Source organism: Bubalus bubalis, chromosome 12, assembly GCF_019923935.1.
Source record: "Bubalus bubalis isolate 160015118507 breed Murrah chromosome 12, NDDB_SH_1, whole genome shotgun sequence".
NCBI classification, from domain to species: domain Eukaryota; kingdom Metazoa; phylum Chordata; class Mammalia; order Artiodactyla; family Bovidae; genus Bubalus; species Bubalus bubalis.
Window position 1 is genome coordinate 87,278,055 of NC_059168.1, and position 22,532 is coordinate 87,300,586.

The window sequence follows — 22,532 nt, forward strand, 5'->3', positions numbered from 1 at the left end:
TAACTGGAAGAATCTCAGCCGTTATCTCTACGTAACATTTATTCCTCATTCTAATTTCTCCTGGAATTTCTGTTGCATATTATCTTGCATCTTTTTGACTTATCCACATTTTTTCATCTTGCTGGTTCTTTGTTCTGCATTCTGAGAAGTTTCTTCAAACATGCCTTCTCTTTTACTGCTTTTTTAAAAAATAATTTATTTTGGTTGCACTGGGTCTTTATTGCTGCTTGGGCTTTTCTCTTGTTTCGGTTAGCAGGGGCTATTCTCTGTTGCAGTACACGGGCTTCTCATTGCAGGGGCTTCTCTTGTTGAGGAACACAGGCTCTAGGCGAGGGTTCAGTAGTTATGGCACATGGGCTTACTTACCCTGATGCATGTGGAATCTTCCAAAACCAGGGATCAGACCCCCCGTCCCCTGCATTGGCAGGTGGATTCTTATCCACTGGACCACCAGAGAAGTCCTTTTTTTTTTTTTTTTTTTTTAATTAAAAAAATTCTCTCCCCCATCTCCAAGATGCTTTTGTTTTTTTAAATTGAAGTACAATTGTTTTAAAATGTTGTGTGTGTTTCACCTGTACAGCAAAATGATTCAGCTTTACATATGCATATATCCCCTCTGTTTTGGATTTCCTTCCTACTTAGGTCACCACAGAGCACTGAGTAGAGTTCTCAGTTCTGTACAGTAGGTTCTCATTAGTTATCTATTTTATATATAGTAGTGTATATATGGGGCTTCCCTGGTGGCTCAGCAGTAAAGAATCTGCCTGCAGTGCAATAGACTTGGGTTCAATCCCTGGGTCGGGAACGTCCCCTGGAGGAGGGCATAACAACCCGCTCTGGTTTTGTTGCCTAGAGAGGAGCCTGGTGGGCTATAGTCTCTAGGGTCCCACAGAGTCAGACACGACTGAAGTGACTAACTGTAGCAGCGGCTGTATATATATGTTAATCCCAATCCCCCAGTTCATCCTACCTTCTCTTCCTGGTATTCATATGTCTGGGTCTCTATTTCTGCTTTGCAAATAAGTTGATCTGTATCATTTTTCTAGATTTCATATATAAGTGGTATTTGTTTTTCTCTTTCTGACTTACTTCACTCTGTATGACAGTCTCTAGATCCATCTACATCTCTGCAAGACGTAGGCACAAATTTCATTCCTTTTTATGCCTGAGTAATACTCCATTGTACATATGTACCACTTCTTTATCCTTTCCTCTGTTGATGGACATTTAGGTTGCTTCCATGTCCTGGTTATTGTAAATAGTGCTGCAGTGAACATTGGGCTACATGTATCTTTTTGAATTATGGTTTTGAATTATTGTATCCTATCTTTGGACTTCTGTTATTTTTTTCCTCTCCAATATTTTTGGTTGTTTTAATCAAGAAAAATTTCGAACTTAACAAAAATAAAGAGAATGTTGTAATAACTCCCCGTGTACCATTACCCTGCCCTGGCAATTACGAATTTTGTTTATATCCCCACAGACACGCATCCATTATTTTGAAGCCAGTCCTGGGCATCATCTATTTAATCTGTAAATACTAAAATATATATCCTTAAAGGATTCTTCAAGAGTCTTTATAAACATTTTTCTTAATTTATGTTTAATGCACACTGTTTCATTTAAGTTTTGGGGTACTAACCATCTGTTTGTTGATCTCTCATCATGGTGTATCTGTTCCTTGATTAGTTTTGTTATTTTAAAAATTTTGGATGTGGTATTTCCTATGGAACTTGTGTGGGTACCTTGGATTATGGAAGTGGTTTTGATGATTTGTTTCTGCTGGGCACAATAAGCCACGGCCCACTTTTATGCACACTTTCAGCTTATAGAGTCACACATCATATATGAGATAAAAATTTGAATAGCACCTGCACAGATTGTGTTTGGTTTTTAGTTTTTCATGGGAAACTACGCCCATAACCCCTAGAAGTCCAGGAAGTAGCTTTCTTGCTACTTCTCAGCAATGACAAAGTTTTGCTTTTTGCTCTAACTTTGTTTCATCTTCCTATCTAGCTCTTGAGTATCTCCCTTCCTTCCTTTGGAACTTTGCTATAATTTTTTCTTCTATTTTATCTATTTCTGTTCAGCATTTTGATTATTTTTAGAAGGGAAAGTGCTTGGTCTCACTGTTTTGCCCAACTAGAAAGTTACGTTTCTACCTGTCTATTTAAGGTGATGAGTTATAAATTTATTAAATACTTCATACAGGAGTGAGTGAAAGGGGTGTGTGTGTATCTTTTAATCTGATATGCCACTATTCAGGTCACATTTAATATGTGTTCACATTTCATCTGGTCAGGTGGGCAGAACCGAAACACACATTCAGACTTGTATTTCAATTAAGTCTTCTGCTTGTATATTTTGTTTGTGTTAGAATCAAATAGTCGTTAATTTATGGGTCAGAAACGTTGGTAATATTACATCTGATTTAATATAATATATTGCTAGATAGAATCTTGGAATACATGAAGTTATATGAGATACATCTGAAAAACGGACATATATCCCTACATAACAGTATAACATAACATATATCCCTACATAACAGTAAGGGAAAAAACTCATTGGGAAAATGGCAAAGGATTTAAACATACTGTTTAAGAAAACTGTAAATAAAATTATAGTAAGATTTTTTCCTTATTAGATTGGAAAAGATAAAAAATGTTTGATAATACCCTGGGTTCAGAAGGATGCTGAGAAATTGGAACACTCACACATTGCTAGTAGGGATGTAAATTAAAATTTCCTGAGGAAGGACGCTTCAGCATCTTTCTTCCAAGGATCAAGTGTACATTTGGTACATTGTTGGAAATACCACCAGATGGGAAGCAACTTAAATGTTCATCAGAGTAGACTAAATAATTACGATATGCCCATATAGTAGGGATACACAGTGCTTTTCAGTGTTATTATATATTATAGAGTGAGACAGTTATAACATGTGAATAGGGAATGATCTCAGAGGAATTATTATATGGAAAAGGCAAGGTGTACATAGTAGACTAACATGAGAACGGGAATGTATGTGGATTTAAAATGTATAAAATATCTGGAAGAACGTATAAGAAAATGATGGTAATGGTTGCCTTGGGAGGGGAAGAACTGGCTGTCTCAGGATCCAGGGAAGGGAGAGAGAGTTTATTTTTCACTTTTGAGTTTTAGGTGATGACATGTATTACATATTATTTTAATGGAAACCAGAGTCTGTCTTTGTGTGAAGATCCAAGTAAGGGAAGAAGAATCCTGTGAGGTTGAATTGGAATTCCGGATATATTAGTATGAGATCATGATTTTTCACACACACACACACACACACACACACACACACACACTCACTCACTCACTCACTCTTGCTGAAGGAGTTAAACAGAGAAAAGAATGGGAGGAACTTTAAAAAAAAAATTAGAATGCTGGTTAATTAATGATTGTACATTATTACTTTGAGAAAAATAGAGAATTAGAAAAATAATTCAAGAAAAGTCCTGTGCCATTTTAAGCCCTGTACTATGTGTGACTTTTTTTTTGCTTTGCATCCATTTCATTACCATGTTGCTATGTCATGGTTAATGTTCATTTAACAAATAATGAATCTGACTGTGTGGTAGGCAATGTGCTAAATGTTTAACATACCGTATTTACAGAATTTTGTGAATGAAAAATATTAAGGAAACATTTTTATCTGGAAATTGCTCTACTTAACAGGTTGCTCCTTTGATTTAGTACCTTAGAATTAGCTTAGATTATTAAAACTAGAAAATATTTCTATTATTTTGTAGAAGAAATTAAGGAACTTGTTCTAGATGGAAAACCAGATTTTTGGTTCAGCATTCGTTCCACTGAGGTTCAGTTGTAATTTATGATGAATATTGTGAGATTTGATTCCTTTTTAAAATGTACTTTTGGTATCTTGGGCAATTTTTTCTACTTTTTGTTTTAAGAAGATTTTACCATCTTCAAGTGACCTGTGTACCTGTTTGTACAGTTGTGCCTTTTCCTGTGACATGGGCTCTGCCTTGGAAATGTCCTCTTCCTCCATGGTTTCTGCCTGTTTATAAAATCCAATAGAATTTCCTGGATGAAATATGACTTCCTTCTTGAGTATTGAATTTTACTTTGATTTTGGTCTCTTGGAATTAAACCTAACAGTTTTTTCTAGAGACTTAATTCTTTCTACTTGTCAGTGGTTCATTATACTGTACATAATTCTTGAAGTTGGGATTTATTAAAAAAAAAATAGCTTTAGATAAATAGCTTAGATAAATGTTCCATTTGTTGAACAGTTATGTTACTCTATATTCTTTTGTTTTCTAATTTACTAATTGAATAACTTAAGACCAAAGCCTTATCTCTGATAGATATGCTCCATTGTTTATAGGGTGGTGCTTAGAATGCTAGCTTTATTTTCCGATTCTGGTCCCATCTAATTTATTACACGGCTTTGTCTAAGTTTCTTGATTCCTTGGTGATTTTATTCATTTTTAAAATTTATCATAATGGTTTTCTCTCTATAAATAACATATACAGGAGTGGTTAAGATACAGCTTGGCACAGTTTAACATACTGTGTTAAACTGTTAAACACAGTTTAACATATTGAACGCGTAAATATTTGTTGAATGAATAATGTAATCTTTTGTGATAATGTGCTGATAAAAATATACAGATAGTGACTACTAGTATATATACCCTGAAGTTAGAAATTGAACATATTAGTAGTATTTTTATTTCATGAATTTCAGTAAGCTGATAGGAAATTGAAACTCCTTAGAACATTTTTTTATTTCCTGTCAATTATTTTGTTTGTGTTTTAAGATTCTTCATTGGTTATTTGCTCACTTAAAAAATCAGTTTGGTGTATAAACTATATAATGAGGAATATGTTTTGTCTATAAAACAAATCACTTATAAGTAAATTTAAGATAAAAATATTTGTTGAATGCCACAGACTATTAACCACTGCAGCCTAATGAAGTACTTTGGAAAAGTTAATTGAAGTGATGGTTGGACTATTGTATGTAAAAATAATTCACTCCTAGAGATAGAATTAGTATTGGAGTTTGGTTATTCCTAATCTTTTCTCTAAGATATGGGGTTGAGGAATTAGTTACTGTACTAAATTTGCATCACTTATTTCTTGACAGTTTCCATTTCTTGAGTGGTTCTTTACCACTTTTATGATATAATCCTCTTTATTGTTATCCCCATCCTGTTTTTCTGAGATTAAGCTTATTCTAAGGTCTGTCAGTGTCTCCTGAAATGACTTCTATAATAATGGCTATTTCCTCTGACTTTTGCTCGTATTTGAGTTTCTTTGGTCTAGAATGTTCTGTTTCTAGTACATCTTGTAATTTTGGGTAGTTAGTGCACTGACTTAGTCACATGTCTCTCAAAAAGGCATGTACTTCTTGGTTCTGCCTCTTGGTCAAGTGACACTCAGCCCTGGGGGGATCCCCAGTTTAGCTCTCCAAGCCTCCCAGGATCATAAAATTTGCTGGTTGAAGAGTTACAAAGGGGATCGCCTGTTTTATTGACGAGAGTAATGACAGGACAAATTAGTGAAAGGGACTTTTAAATACATTAATGTTAAAAATTGATTCACTTCCTCTCTACTGACTTTTTACCAATGACCTTATCTAGGAAGATTTTCTCATTCCAGGGAGCCACTTGTCATTTTGGTTTTTACTGTCTAACCTGTACTGAGTCTTCTTTATAATTTAATTTTTTTTTTTTTTTTTTACAAAAAAATGTACATCTATGCTATATACCATAACTATTTTTAACCTTTACTCTATGTGGTATTAATAATGAATAACTGGTATGTATAATACCTGATATAGCCATGATCATTTTGGTAAGACATAAAGCAGAATCCAATGTCTTTTAATTGGGCTAAAATCTGCATGGCTACTGCTGACAGCACGTGAAAAGACAGAGTTATTCTGTACCTGTTGTTTCCTTCACAGAGAGCTAGTGGCATCTGACAAAGAACCATGACCTGGCTGAACTCCAGGATGGAAGTAATGCACAAGTCACTTAATAAAAGCCAACACTGTAAATCGTACGTAATGGCTATATGCAAACTAGTGATCAAAGTTAATCATTTTAGAAGGGAAGAGTGTACAGTTCGCTTAATAAGTGGCTGTGTAACCACTAATGCAGTAGCTGTTTAGCAGCTTTCTGAATCCTTGGAAGGCCAGTGTGTCAGTAAGACAGTCCTCATGAGCACTCCCATATTGCCTCAAGTGATGGAGGGGTGATGAGAGCTAGAATCACGTTTCTCTCTCATCTCCCCACATCCTCATTCCAGTCAGGCTTTTCTGAGCCCCTGCTCCCACATTTCTGCCAAACTTAGTCACAGAGATCTAGGTCTTAAATGTTCCTAGTAGCTTTTTTTTTTCTTTTTCTGATTGTAAGTACTGTGTTTTCCAGAGCTGGCACTGTTTTGGAGATCCTCTGTGGAATCTCACTTGGAGAAAAAGAAAAGTGAGAGGCACTTCATTTTACATTGTAGTTCCTTAGTTCAGATGCAAGCAGCGGTGTTGGTTACCACAGTAGAAATATTGTGTTGGCGTTGCTTGATAATGCTTCTCAGAATCTACTTTTGGTTTACTTTTTTTTTAAAGTTAGGGTTGACTGAGACAGTTTGAGATTAGAAACTCGGAGAACTTTTTTGTGGCTGTCTTACCATTGCACCCCTATCAAAAAAAAAAAACAAAAAACCTAAATTTCAGTGTTCCATAGATGTAATTTTAAAGTTAAAAGTCATCCATGATATGTAAAAATGGCATTCGAGGGATAAGTTACAGTAGTATTTGCTAAGTCACTTCACGACTCTGTGCGACCCCAGAGACAGCAGCCTACCAGGCTCCGCTGTCCCTGGGATTCTCCAGGCAAGAACACTGGAGTGGGCTGCCGTTTCCTTCTCCAATGCATGAAAGTGAAAAGTGAAAGTGAAAGTTGCTCAGTCATGCCTGACTCTTAGCGACCCCATGGACTGCAGCCCACCAGGCTTCTCTGTCCATGGGATTTTCCAGGCAAGAGTACAGTAGTATGATTTTGTACAATTCTGGGAAAGAGTTTTTCCTCAAGTTTGTTTCAGTACTATTAAAATTGTATTAGTGATGTCCGGCAACAGAAAACTCTTAAAACATGAGCCTTCAATTAAGAAGCAGCATTTAGTCTCAGTTGACTTCAGTGTTTGGGTGTGGTCCCTCTGTTACTTCAGCCTTGGCCCAGCAGCTTTCCAGATGTAAGCCACACTTTTGATAGTTGCCACTTTTATAATGTATACGGTTCTGGGGCTTCATTAGGTAATTTAACTGTAATCCTAAGTTTAACTTCCCTCGAGCTTCAGACCATTTTAAAATATACTTTTTTAACCTAAACATATTTTTCATTAAAGATTTAAAATGTTTTTATTTCCTTTAAGATAACATGCATATAATCACTGCATTTTGTTTAGATGCTTTTTATTCACATAAACAAGAAAGTTCTTGAGTTAAAGGTATATTTTCTAAGCCATTTTTTACTTCTTCAGTATCTATTTGTTGATTTTACTCCCAAAACAAATCTATGAGGTGTGTTACTGTTTTAAATTTTCTAAAATAATTTTATTCTCTATAATATTTTTTATTACAGAAAGATTTTTAAATTACTTAACATCAAGCAAAATTGATAGTCCAAGAAGATCTATCATGTTTGTTTTTTGTGACTTTTTAATACTCCTAGGGACACCTTGTGCAAATACCTCAGTTTGAGAGGCACTGGCTCATTGGATCAAGTGGACATTTCCTGGTACAAAATGAGGGAAAGAAAGACATAAATATTATGACTTAATATATTAAGTCATTATATTAAGTCTTGATAAAAGACTTAAATATTAACCCAACTTAAAAAAATAGTTTCACATGAGGGACATGACTCTCGTATTGCTCGAAACGTTTCTAGAGCTCTTCCTCTTGACCCCTGTACTTCTCCCCTTTTTGGATGAGCTCTAGTCTGTAGAGGACACTGAGTGGCCCTGCTCTAGGCCATAATGACTTACTTGTTCTGGGACTGTAGTCTTCTTCATACTCTGTGTCTTAAATATTTTATTTCCCCTCTCTAAAATGATTGCACATCCTTGTTTTCTAACTGCTGCATTCCCTCTGTAACTTCTTGACAAGTCAGACACCCCGTCTCCAGGGAAGCCTGTCTTAACGATGACCATTTGCAATAGAGCGAGACATTCCCTCTGTGCTTCCATAGCCTCTTACAGAGCTGCACTGTTAATGGTGTACTCACTTCTTTTCTTATTAGACTGTGGACTCTCTTGAGGGCAGGGACTTTATCTTTATATCCCCTCTGGTCAAGTAGAGTGCCTAGCACCCAGCAAGTATCGTGAAAGTGAAAGTCGTTCAGTTGTGTCCAACTCTTTGCAGTCCCATGGACTATACAGTCCATGGAATTCTCCAGGCCAGAATACTGGAGTGGGTAACCTTTCCCTTCTCCAGGGGATCTTCCCAACCGCAGGATCGAACCCAGGTCTCCCTTGTTGTAGACAGATTCTTTACCAGCTGAGCCACAAGGGAGGCCCAAGTATCAGGAAATGCTTGCTTAAATGAATGGATGAGTAGACAGACAGGCTCTTTCTAATTAGTGTTTGATGTAATCTGGCTTTACCATTATGACTTGTCGTGATCCCAAAGCATTCAACTAATGATAACCACCTGACCCCTGCTTTCTAGCCATGCTCCCAGTCCAGGGTGGTATGGTGTGGATTACTGTGGCAGTTGTTTTTACTAGTGCCTAATGTTGTAACTTATTTCTTTCAGGAATTGTTGGATAAGTATTTAATAGCCAATGCAACTAATCCAGAGAGTAAGGTCTTCTATCTGAAAATGAAGGGAGATTACTTCCGGTACCTTGCTGAAGTTGCTTGTGGTGATGATCGGAAGCGTAAGTGTATTCGGTTTATGGGTAAAGCTAAAATATAAAAGGAAGGGAGAATAAGTTTGTAATGTTATCTTATGTTCTCAAAAATGAAAATACAGTCATGAATTTACATTATGTGCTCTTTATGAAAAATTCATAAACTCTGATTATAATCTGATAAGATATTATTAAAAACAAACGTAATCTTTCAGGCTTTAGAATTTGGTTCACCATATTTTTAGCCCCAGAGTTCTTTACATATGCTTTGGGTGATTCTGTTATGTCATGTGGTCTTCAGCATCTTGTATCTTGAAACTTAAGATAACTAAAAATTACATACAGAAGATGTTTTACTTCTGCTTGACATATTAATTTATTAACTCTACTACCTGTTTTGAGTGCTCATAACACTGACTAATTACACATAACCAGATACAGAGGAGAAATGAGATGAGAGTATTACTGCCGGTATATAATTTATCACAGAAAGCAGAGATATGGGGAAAAGAGGAACCAAATTTCCTAACTTGACTGTTAAAAAAGCTGAAGTGAATTTATTAGTAGTGAACCCAGTCTCTGGAGTATTGGTAGTTGAGTATACTGTAGTATGTTATGTATGTGCCTGCTGCTAAATTTATCAAGGAAGTTTTAGGTACAAGTATTACATAACTCATTTTTTTTTTCAATTAGTTTATTTTATTCCTAATTTTACCCCATCCGAAAAAGGCATGCCTTGAAAATGGTAGTTATGGCTGCTTCTTCTCTTTTCTACAAAGAGTTACTAAGTAAATGTGAGTTTTACTATCCCCTATATCAGTGTAATTGAAGATAGGAAGAGAAAACTTTTGTACTTTGCTGTAACAGTCTGTACACTTAAACTGTTGTGTTACCAATGTATAATTTCTGTTGCCACAAAGATAAGCAAACTGGTATGTGAAAGATGTTTGCACAGACTGAACATTTATAAATGCCAGCTCATCAAGGGATATCTTTGGAGACTGGGCCATAGCCCCAGCATTAACTGATCTAACCCTTGCTGGTTTTTTGGGATTTTCTCGTCCTAAACGTAGAACACTCCAGCAGTCTGGGACTTGTAAATAGTCTGTATTTACAGTCTGGAAACTGAGACACTTCAATGCTCCCATTGCAGCACCTCCTTGTGTGCCAGAGAGCAAGCTCCTTAGTTCAGTGTGAGGGCTATACCAGCTATGTTTAGATCAGTAAATGTGCCATTTCAGAGGAGGAAAAAAAGTGAATATTTGGGTTCTAAAGGGATAACTTTAATTTCTGTTAGGTCAGGCTTTTTAGAGCTTGTAATGGGCGTGGTGGCCTCATTCAGAAAAGCTAACCTTTTCAAGATATGACATCATCAGATTAGTGTTGGTAGTACTTCCTGAAGATTTTTTTCAGAAAGGTGACATTTTTATTAGGCCAGTCATCAAACTCAGATCAGATTGTGATTATATACTGGCACTTTTATGTTGCTTTCACATTAATATATCTTGAAACCAAGGATCAGTATTGTTTTTACAGATAAGTAACAAAAATAGAGGCTCTTATGTTGTCGTTGTTGATGTTTTAAACTAAGCTGAGTATAAGCAAGCATCCTTATAAACTAGTGTTTTTTAATAACCTGGTACAAGATAATGTTTTGGGTTTACTACCGTGGTTTCAAAAGAACGCTGCAGAGCAAAGACTGGTTCTACCAACTTAGTAGCGTGTGTTAAAGGTGTGACTGTATACCAGATGGGATATTTTCAGTACCATGTTTTTTTATTTCGTTTTTTTCGCTTCACAGAAACGATAGATAATTCCCAAGGAGCTTACCAAGAGGCTTTCGATATAAGCAAGAAAGAGATGCAACCCACACACCCCATCCGGCTGGGGCTGGCTCTTAACTTTTCTGTGTTCTACTATGAGATCCTCAATAACCCGGAACTGGCCTGCACACTGGCTAAAACGGTAAGAAATACCTTGCTTAGGTTATTTGAGATAGCAAGCGTGTTAATTTCTAGGCATTTTACTTGGATAGCCAGGTATGATTTCTCCTACATTTATTTGGTTATCTCCTTCTTTTTCTTACCATCATGAGACCTACCACTACCTTACTCTCCCAGCTTTGTTTGTAAGCAGTAAGATCTGTCTAAAGAGCATATTGGTCAGAGTAATCAAAAAAGTATGAAAGAAATGTAGAGGGTCAGAAAGTAATGCCTACCAGGTGTGATTACTAGAATTTCTGCACTCCTCAAAGTATTTTAAAATGGATGCATTCAGAGGGATTTTGGCAAATAAATACTAGTTCTTATTTGTAAGAAATATATTGGGCATAGCTACTGTGCTGTCTGTCCTATGAAAGAACTAAGAAATGCTTGTGTAACTGACTAAGTATATATATCTTTATAAATTTCAAGTCATCCTCAAAAATTCTTATGTTGAGAATCTGAGAAAGTGATTTGAGTTTTCTTTTGAATGGATAATAGAAAGTAAGGTGGCTGTTCATATATTACATAAAAATGGTCTGTAATCGTACATTATCAGTTTGTGTTGATGTTAAGTATTGTTCATCATGGATATTGATATTTGTCAGGCTTTTGATGAGGCTATTGCAGAACTCGACACACTGAATGAAGACTCGTACAAAGACAGCACCCTCATCATGCAGCTGCTGAGAGACAACCTCACAGTGAGCGTCCCCTTTTTCTCATTTGTATTTCCTGTTTAGGGACAAAAGTGTCAATATCTATTCAGGCTCTCTGTCTTCCAGGGAAGCTACAGTAGAACTACACCTGGTCTTAGAAAACAGATGTATAAAAATTACACAAAAATGTTAAATACACGTTAGTATTTTGTATAGGACAACTCTTCTTTTGTAGGCAGTTGAATAGGCATTTTATCAAGACCTTCCTGAGAAAATACACTAAGATTTTAGGGATTCATAATATTAACATTATTATTACACTGGTATGAAGATGTTGATAAATTATGTTAATATGGAGAGTTTGTCTGTTTTAATTCGTTTTTTTTTTCTTTAGTTTTCCACCCTACTTCTTGTATAGAAAGGGCATCAAGGAAAAAGTAATAGAGAAAAAAGTACAGGTTGAGTTTTACTTAACTTTTGTAGGTTCAAGAAAATTTGGTATGTCAACATCTTACACAAAATGTGGAAGAAGGAATTCACCTTTTAATATAAATGTAGTTCTCCTGTGGCCCCTCCCCTTGCCCCAGTTTTGATGCTTTTTCTTCTGCTAGATAAAATTTTTTGGCCTTATTACTCTCATAAATTATATTTCAGTAATGCTTTTTAAGAATAGCATTGAGCTGTCAGGAATTGAAACTAGCATTAAATTCTAAGGATGTTAGTTACCTTCGTTTTGACTGATATTACAGTAAGCTTTAAAAATGTACTCAGAGTATAGCACTTTGCAAATATACAGTGAAAGGTCTCCTAGAATACACTTTAGGAAGAGTTGATGATATTTGAGGTTTCGAGAAATATAACTTCCAATCTTAGTCATAGTCTCTATTTGAATAATTTACTGCTTTCACAATTATATTTTAATATAATAGTTGGACCTGAAATAATTGTCATCTAGAAATAGTAACTTAATGTGATTTTTTTTTTTTTTTTTTTTCTTTCCAGTTATGGACATCAGACAGTGCAGGAGAAGAATGTGATGCGGCAGAAGGGGCAGAAAACTAAGTGCATACAGGGTGTCATCTTTCTTCCCCTTGAAACCTTTTTACTCATCTCCATTCCTTATTCCATTTGGATTTCCTATAGCAAAGAAACCCATTCATGTGTATGGAATCAACTGTTTATAGTCTTTTCACACTGCAGCTTTGGGAAAACTCCATTCCTTGATTTGTGTTTGTCTTAGCCTTCCTGGTGTGCAGTTACTGCTGTAGAAAAGTATTAATAGCTTCATTTCATACAAACATAAGTAACTTCCAAACACTTATGTAGAAGACTAAAAATGTATCTGGTATTTAAGTAATCTGAACCAGTTCTGCAAGTGACTGTGTTTTGTATTACTGTGAAGATATGAAAATGTAGCTAATTACAATTTGAAGAGTGTTCTACATAACTTCTTAATTTCTACATTCCCTCCCTTACTCTTCTTCAGAGATTTCCTTTCAGTGAGCAACTTTTCCATCCTCTTAATGTATTCCTTTTTAGTAGGAATCCAGAAGTATTAGATTGAATGGAAAAGCATTCAACATTTTGGGGCTGGGGGAATCACAGATTAAATGCCTCCTGTACCATATGTGATGGAGGTCTTGTGTATCTGTGACAACAGGGAGTTTCCTTATTCACTCTTCATTTGCTGCTGTTTAAGTTGACAACTTCCCTTCCCAATAAAAACTCACTTACACCTCCTGCCTTTGTAGTTCTGGTATTCACTTTACTATGTAATAGAAGTAGCATGTTGCTGCCAGAATACAACCATTGCTTTTGGCAAATTAAAGTGCATGTCATTTCTTAACACACTAGAAAGGGGGAAAAAGCACACAGTCCAGTCTAAAACATTAGTACTTTTCCATGCAGATTTGTGCACATGTGAGAGGGTGTCCAGTTTGTCTAGTGATTGTTATTTAGAGAGTTGGACCACTATTGTATGTTGCTAATCATTGACTGTAGTCCCAAAAAAGCCTTGTGAAAATGTTATGCCCTATGTAACAGCAGAGTAACATAAAATAAAATTACATTTTATAAACCATTTACTCTGGCTTTGTAACAGTTGCATATTCACATTTAAGGGACAGATGAGTGTACTGCCCTCTGAAGCTTACTGCTGCTTCCTTTTTGCTTCTGTGAAATGAAACGGTGCTGCCCGGTTTTCTGTGTTGTGATCACTTGTCTTGGGGAGCCTGGACCTGCGTGAAGCTGGATTGCATTTCTTCCGAGTTGGTGTTTTACCTCAGATCCGTTTTGTGGACACTCACTCTCTTCCTTAGACGTAAAGGATATTAGTGAACTGTTAAATAAAGTGGGCATTTTAAAACCAGACAAGTTAAAATTAAGTGATTGTGAGTGCTTTGGCTGGTGTTAGAATTATGCTTCAGTGGCTATTCCAGCAGAATGTTAAAAGCTTAAGAGTACCTTTCGTTTTCAAATGATTCTCTTTGTAAACAGTTAAACTGTTGATGAATTCCAAATAATTTTGGTTTTATAATATCACCATGGCTATTACACTAGCCTGTCTTTGAGTATTGGCCTGAGAATTTAAAGTCAGGAAATAATCTGTGACTATGAAACAAGGTTTCATTTACCTTTGATTTGTTTTCTGAGGGAAAATGAAAAGACAGAATTGAATACGACAGTTATCAGTCCTAACCAAGTTGTAAGTACTGGATAAAGTAATCACTCCACTACATTAGTGAGTTATGAAAGTACCTTCCTTTTTAAAGAGCAGCTTAGTCCCAGATTATCTCGTTGCTGCAGAAGTGAACATCTTTAAGAGTGGGCCCAGGCTATGGTATTACCTCAAGATGAGTAGAGAATATTTATAGAATACTGCAGAGAACTCAGTTGGGATAGAGGAAGGGTTTAAAGCCACGTTTAAGCTTTCTTAACTTTTATAATTACTTTCTGAGATAGTTCAGAAAATCTAAATGTTACATCTATTTTGTAGTTAGAATTTTTCTTTTTTTATTTATCTATTTGGCCACGCTGCGTGGCATGCAGGAATCTTCGTTCCCTGACCAGGGTTCACATCTGGACTCCAGGGTATTCCCCAATAGTTGAACTTCTTCATTGACAGTTTTCCCTTTAAAATGTCATTTAGGTTTTAATAACTGGAAATAATGAAGGGGGGATTGCATATTAATGCTGATTATCCAGAATCAAAGCATTAGGGATTTTTTTTTTTTTTTTAATGGAGTTAAGGCAACCATTCAAAAATATTTGAGGGCTTATTTTAAGCACAAATGTGATCAGTTCAGTTGCACAGTCATGTCCAACTCTTTGCAGCCCCATGGACTGCAAGCACACGAGGCCTCCCTGTCCGTCACCAACTCCCGGAGTTTACTCAGACTCCTGTCCATAGAGTCATGATGCCACCCATCGCATCCTCTGTTGACTCCTTCTCCTCCTGCCTTCAATCTTTCCCAACATCAGGGTCTTTTCAAACAAGTCAGCTCTTCGCATCAGGTGGCCAAAATATTGGAGTTTCTGCTTCAATGTCAGTCCTTCCAGTGAACACCCAGGACTGATTTCTATTAGGATGGACTGGTTGGATCTCTTTGCAGTCCAAGGGACTCTCAAGAGTCTTCTCCAACAGTTTTGAACAGTTTGTTCAAAAGCATCAATTCTTTGGCGCTCAGCTTGCTTTATAGTCCAACTCTCACATCCATACATGACTACTGGGAAAACCATAGCTTTGACTAGACGGACCTTTGTTGGCAAAGTAATGTCTCGGCTTTTTAATATGCTGTCTAGGTTGGTTATAACTTTTCTTCTAAGGAGCAAGCGTCTTTTAATTTCACGTCTGCAGTCACCATCTGCAGTGATTTTGGAGCCCCCCAAAATAAAATCTGACACTGTTTCCACTGTTTCCCCATCTATCTGCCATGCAGTGCTTGGACCAGATGCCATGATCTTAGTTTTCTGAATGTTGAGCTTTAAGCCAACTTTTTCACTCTCATGTTTCACTTTCATCAAGAGGCTCTTTAGTTCCTCTTCGCTTTCTGCCATATGTGTGTTATCTGCATATCTGAGGTTATTGATACTTCTACTGGCAATCCTGATTCCAGCTTGTGCTTCATCCTGCCCGGCATTTCTCATGGTGTACTCTGCATATAAGTTAAATAAATAGGATGACAAAGTACAGCCTTGATGTACTCCTTTCCAGATTGGAACCAGTCTATTCCATGTCCAGTTCTGTTGCTTCTTGACCTGCATACAGATTTCTCAGGAGGCAGGTCAGGTGGTCTGGTATTCCTCTCTCTCAGAATTTTCCACAGTTGTGATCCACACAGTCAGTCTTTGACATAGTCAGTAAAGCAGAATTAGACGTTTTTCTGGAATTCTCTTCCTTTTTTGATCCAACAAATGTTGGCAATTTGATCACTGATTCCTCTGCCTTTTCTAAATCCAGCTTGAACAACTGGAAGTTCACAGTTCACGTACTGTTGAAGCCTGACTTGGAGAATTTTGAGCATTACTTTACTAGCATGTGAGATGAGTGCAATTGTGTGGTAGTTTGAGCATTCTTTGGCATTGCCTTTCTTTGGGATTGGAATGAAAACTGACCTTTTCCAGTCCTGTGGCCACTGTTGAGTTTTCCAAATTTGCTGACATATCGAGTCAGCACTTTCACAGCATCATCTTTCAGGATTTGGAATAGCTCAACTGGAATTCCATCACCTCCACTAGCTTTGTTCGTAGTGATGCTTCCTAAGGCTCACTTGATTTCACATTCCAGGATGTCTGGCTCTAGGTGAGTGATCACACCCTCGTGATTATCTGGGTCGTGAAGATCTTTTTTGTACAGTTCTTCTGTGTATTCTTGCCACCTCTTCTTAATATCTTGTGCTTCTATTAGGTCCATACCATTTCTGTCCTTTATTGTGTCCATCTTTGCATGAAAAATTTTCTTGGTATCTCATATTTTCTTGCAGAGATCTCCAATCTTTCCCATTCTATTGTTTTCCTCTATTTCTTGGCACTGATCACTGAGGAAGGCTTTCTTATCTCTCCTTGCTATTCTTTAGAACTCTGCATTCAAATGGGTATATCTTTCCTTTTCTACTTTGCTTTTCTGCTTCTGTTCTTTTTGTAACTATTTGTAAGGCCTCCTCAGACAACCCATTTTGCCTTTTCGCATTTCTTTTTCTTGGGAATGCTCTTGATAACTGCCTCCTATACAATGTCGTGAACCTCCGTCCATAGTTCTTCAGGCACTGTATCAGATCTAATACCTTGAATCTGTTTCTCACTTCCACTGTATAATGGTAAGGGATTTGATTTAGGTCATACCTGAATGGTCTAGTGGTTTTCCCTACTTTCTTCAATATAAGTGTGAATTTGGCAATAAGGAGTTCATGATCTGAGCCACAGTCAGCTCTTGGTCTTGTTTTTGCTGACTGTATAGAGCTTCTCCATCTTTGGCTGCAAAGAATATTATCAGTATATTATATTCTGATTTATACTGATTAAATATTTAATATTTAATACTGATTTCAGTATTGACCATCTGGTGATGTCCATGTATAGAGTCTTCTCTTGTGTTGTTGGAAGAGGGTGTTTGCTATGACCAGTGCGTTCTCTTAGCAAAACTCTGTTAGTCTTTGCTTTGCTTCATTCTGTATTCCAAGGCCAAATTTGCCTGTTCCTCCAGGTATTTCTTGACTTCCTACTTTTGCATTCCTGTCCCCCATAATGAAAAGGACATCTTTTTTGGGCGTTAGTTCTAGAAGGTCTTGTACGGCTTCATAGAACCTTTCTACTTCAGCTTCTTCAGCATAACTGGTCAGGGCATAGACTTGGATTACTGTGATATTGAATGGTTTGCCTTGGAAACGAATGTGATAATTTTTGTTAAGCTACTAATATGAGCCAGGTTTTATTTGTACTGATTATAGATAGGTGTCATTTGATACATGCAAGACTAACACTTAGACTCCTCATTCTTATGGTTTAGGAAGACGTCTAGTTTACAGTGATTAAGGCAATTATGTTGTCTGTTTTATTCTGCCATGTATCATCTTGCCTTGTATAATTTGTGTTTTACCAGCTTTGCAAGAGGACAGTTACCATGTATGAATATCATATACATTACTATTGAGTTTTGAGGCCATCACAGTTAAGTATCAATATGAGCAACCTGCCACAATAACATTTTTCATCCATTCACCAGGTGCTTAAGAAACCTGTAGTACCTGAAGATGAGTCCAGACCATCATGAAGTCCAGTTCACAGCAGACTTGCCACTTACTGCTTAGCCACATTTACTTACAAAAGGCTCAGACCTGATGCTTAAAGGGAGTAAGTAATAATAAATAGACAAGGGAAGAAGCTGGAGACTGAACCATGGTCAGTTTATAGCACCTTGAGCATGGCCATAAATGGTCTGGCCCTTTTGTTTTAGTTACAGGGAATCTACATTGATTGAAATCATTCTAGTGCAGGGTCATGTACCATCATATTTAATCCTCTCAGCTGCCCTGCCAAATAAATTTACCTTTGACCGATAGGACATCTGATCAGAAAAAAAATGAAGTTATTTGTCCAAAATTATGTGTCTTAAATGGCAGAACTATAGTTTGAAATCAGACCAAATTCATTTCTGTGCCACTGTTGCCAGCTGTGGGTGCTTCTACTTGTTTACTGTGGCTAGATAAGTAGAATTAGTTTCTTCTCTCCCGTATTTGGAGAATTTGTTATTTTAACTCTTGCCCAACTTACCCCTTAATCTGTCAGCTTTACCTTTGAGGGACCTTAAAACCAGCTCAAGCAGTATTAGGACATTCTGAACCTAACCCATGGTTATGGAAAGAAGTCCAAAAAAATCAACTGACTTTCCCAAAATCCCAGCTAATGTCTGACCTGAAACTAGACCAAAGTAGACAAAAACAGGTGAAAATAGCTTGATTTACAGTAGTTCTCTGCTGCATAAAGTGAAAAGAATTTTCAATGAAAATTGTTTCTTTTGCCATTCAAATTTAGAAATTGAAGGCTTTAGTTTATATTTCTCTCATAAGTCTTTTTAAAAGGTGTGAGTCATCTAATGATTTTCAGAAAGTAAGGGGAAAAATAATGTTCATCACCAAGCATTTCGTGTGGTTCACACTGAAGGCCCTCGTATAATCAATGTTAATCATATACTAACGCTCTAGTGTGGCCGTAAGGCCATTGGCAGGGTTCTATCCCAGGATCCCCACTGGCAGCTGCCTGTGATCTTGGGTGACCGTATTGGGAGCCAGACTTACTCATCTTCACGGGTTATGTTTTTAAGCATCTTCACAAATTCAACTCAGTTTCATAAAATTTGGGGGGTAGATTTCTCCTGATTTTTGAATGAGGAAACAGGCACGGAAGCTAATGACATGCTCTAGGACTTGAGTCTCATAGCTAAGTGAGTATTCGTATCAGGATTCAAACTTGGGTAATCTACCTGAAAGTTGGTACACTTGCTACTGTGTTAATGTTGCCCTTTTTTGAGATTAAAACTGGGATTTTTTTTTTTAAACGAGATATGACCGATTAGTGGACAGTGGAAACCTAGTGGGTCACGGCCATCCCCTCCCCTTTTTTAATAGAAATAGGGGCATGTTAATAAGGGTAATAGTTTGAAATCATTTTCAATTTATGTAAACAGTGGGTTGTGATGTAAAATTGATTTCAACTGAATTTAAGAGTGATTTCTTCTAGATGAGCTTAAAGGTTTCTTGACAAGATTCATGTCCTAGGATTGCAAGTTGCTCATAGTTTTACTGTGGTTGATGGTATCAGAGTTTTAATGGTGGCACTGCTGGGTCCCTTCCACCAAACAGTGTTGTGATAATGGCGACTTTCTGCTTTAGACTGTGCTGAGTAGTGAGTCCCTTGTTGCCCTTTTAAAGGAAAAAAAGGAGATTCCTTTTGAGAGTGATACTTTTATTCCACTTCCTGGAGGGATTCTGTAAAGATTAATTCTTTTGTCTTTTTGTTGTCCTCAGACCTGATTCTGCAACATACCGCAGCCTTGGCCTAAGACCATCGAGGAGGCACTTAAACCACTAGCAAAGAGGCTTATTAAGGGCTTTCATGAGACATGAATTAGTAAATGGATTTCAAACTGGGTTGAGTCCCAAGTAAAAATCAGTACAATAGGCCTCACTACTCTAGGCTCTTAAGTTCTTTTATTTGAGCTGAAATGCAGTTCTGTGAGGAGTATCTGAGGTTCTTATCCAAGCGCCTATCAAAAAAGTTGTGTAATGACTGTAATTTGAACTAAAGACTTAGGAATTTCCTTGCTAATTTAGACAAATGAAATTATATACTGTAGACTGATTTGTTTGGGATGCTGCGCTGTGGCACGCGGATTTAGTTCTCTCTCTCACTCAGGTGTTCACTTTGCTCCTGGCTGTGATGGTCTGTGCCCCTGAGGTTAGTGTCCACTGTCGCCTAGGCTATTGGGAAATGCCCTGATGTAGTTATTAATAGTAGAAATTTGCCTGTATATACAGGATCACAGTTTTTCATTCTGTGGCAGCAGAAAACTAGAAAAGGTTTGTTGAAGGCGAGTTTAACTTAGAATACACTAAGAAAACTTAGTGGTTTTCTTTCCACTATGGAAATACAGGGGAGCTAAATCCACTCTGAGGCTCAGGTTAACCTCATTTCTGAGGACGTGTATACATGAGGAATTGGCATTTATTGAAAAAACTCCCTCATTTTGTGAATGCCACTCCACACCATCTGACTTTAACTTGGGCCCATGAAGGAGATCACACTACTTGTTTCTCATTTTTCTGCTGGTGTTGCCAGGTTTTTTGCCCATTTGGAATTAGTGCTGAGACCTGTAGGTCTTTAGACATGGCCCTGAGCGTCTAAACAGAGCCATTTCTGTAACAGGTGGTGTTCTTTCAGCTGTTCTGGAACTTAGAACCTTGGAGGATTCACTGGAAAGATTTCTGAAGACTGTTGTTTTCTGAGACTGAAGCAATACCACCAGTTAGGAGCTAGGAGCATAAGTGGGGCAAGATTACTTGTCGATTCATGTGAGAGACATGTGATCTGTCAGAAAGAGATCTAGCTTACGTGGTCATTCATTCTTTTATTCACTCGTTTAACTTGCAGCTTTGCCACTTTTTTAGTTGTAGGCCTCATCTCTCTCAGCTTCAGTTTTCTTGCCTATGAAAGATAGACACCTTCCCTGCCTCTGAGCCAATACATGAAAGTATTTCTAGGTGTAAATATTTGTGGGATGCATAGATGAGGACTACTTTGATGCAGTAGCAGGACAGCCTGATTTGAGAATTGGAAAGTTCTAATAAGGTGAAACCAGTCTTTTGGAAGAGAAAACCAACCACACTTGGACCAGACCTATTGCCCTCGATTTTCAAGGACATGGCAGACACAAAAAGAAAATGACAGTGTAACTTGGGAATGCAAATTAACAAAAAAAAACTATTAAGCATTGGTTTTGCTTCTAATTAGCATTCTCTGATGGACCAGATGGGGAAAGGTCATTTTGTTGAAATAGGTAGAGAATAAAGACCCAGAGAACAAGTACCAAGAAGAAATGCCTTTGTTTCTCAAGAGTTAACTGTGGTAAGTGATTGTAGTGCCACAAGGCCATAATTATCAAACCTTAGCATGCATCATGATCACCTGGAGGGCTTACTGCAACAGTTTTTGATTCAGTAGGTTTGAGGTAGGGCCCATAGATAATGTGCCTTTCTAACAAGTTCCCATGCCATGCTGATGGCGATGCTCAGGATTTGGTTCTTAGGAGACCACGGCTTTAAGGAAGCATGGACAATAAGGCCAAAGTAAAAGGTCAGGTGATTTTCACAGCAGGGGAATAAAAAGGAGTCACTTTCAAATCTAGCAGCACACTTGAGAGTTGTGCCCACCTGAGGCAGATGAATGAGGGCCTTCCTCTCAGCAACAGACATTGTTGGCGTTGATAGGCAGACAAGCACAGGAGGTTCTGTCTCACTCTGTCGACCCTCGCACTCATGCCCATGTTAATGGTTTTTGTATTAAAGTAAAAATGCAGTTATAGTCTAGTACTGAGCAAGCAGATTGTGTGATTTGACAAGCTGCTGAGAGGGTGACTTAGAACTGATCCTGAAACTCTTAGGTAATGAGGATCTATCTGGCTGGTGGACATGTAGTTATTGGTCTGTGTTCAGAATTAATGGCAGATCAGTGTTGGGAGATTGAGGCAGGAAGCCAGGGATGTATTAACATCTCAACCATGGGCCGGAAGCCTAGAAACTAGTTAGGGCCTCGTGTGAGCTGATCAGTAGCTCTGTGGGTCATGAGAGTCAAACTAGAGGCCCGATATTTCTCTTGCGGGGTAGAGCAGTTGAGTTCCTTCTGTGTTTATTCTATTAATCCCTCTAGTTCTTAAATTGTTGATTCAAGGCAAAAGTAAAATTTGAATGAGCTTTCTCTCTCAAAGATAAAATGGAAAAAGTATTACATAGGCATTTACTGTTGCATTGTGTTGATGTATTTTATTTGCTTGTAAGGTGCAGGCAGAGCTGCAGCTATTGATCAGAATGCTTATTTCAGACCAAACCACAAGTGTTTCTCGCAGGGTAACAGGTATTCTGAGTTTAGCTCTACAAATTTTGCTTAAACTTCTAATAGATCAGATAATGAAAGGAATAATGTTTCAAAGAAGTGATTCAAGTTGTTGCTGACCTAGTATATTTCCAATCCTGTATTTGGCAACAAAGGCTCTGAAGACATACAGAGCAGGCCTCACTCACCTGTCAGGTTTGTAATCTGACGAGACATGCATAACGAACATATGAAGCACCAGACATACCAAAACACAATGCCTGTTCCATGCAGCAGCTCAGTCAATCCCAGTGGATGAAATGTGTGTGGTGTGTCTGCATTTCAGAGTGGGAGGAGAGCACAGTGTGGAGAGATGTGGGGAAAGGAAGGTGATGCAA

At 37.5% G+C, this 22,532-nt stretch overlaps 1 protein-coding gene across 2 annotated transcripts in view; it reads left to right on the plus strand.

Annotated features, from left to right (window-relative positions):
- YWHAQ (tyrosine 3-monooxygenase/tryptophan 5-monooxygenase activation protein theta) overlaps positions 1-13,633 on the plus strand; it is a 34,227-nt gene extending 20,594 nt beyond the window's left edge. For both annotated transcript variants that reach the window (XM_025261570.3, XM_006073785.4), the window contains exons 3-6: positions 8,816-8,939; positions 10,714-10,877; positions 11,503-11,598; positions 12,556-13,633. In XM_025261570.3, the coding sequence (XP_025117355.1) occupies positions 8,816-8,939; positions 10,714-10,877; positions 11,503-11,598; positions 12,556-12,615 (444 nt within the window). In that variant the 3' untranslated portion in view covers positions 12,616-13,633. The remainder of the gene's footprint in view (positions 1-8,815; positions 8,940-10,713; positions 10,878-11,502; positions 11,599-12,555) is intronic.
- Positions 13,634-22,532: the final 8,899 nt, after the last annotated feature.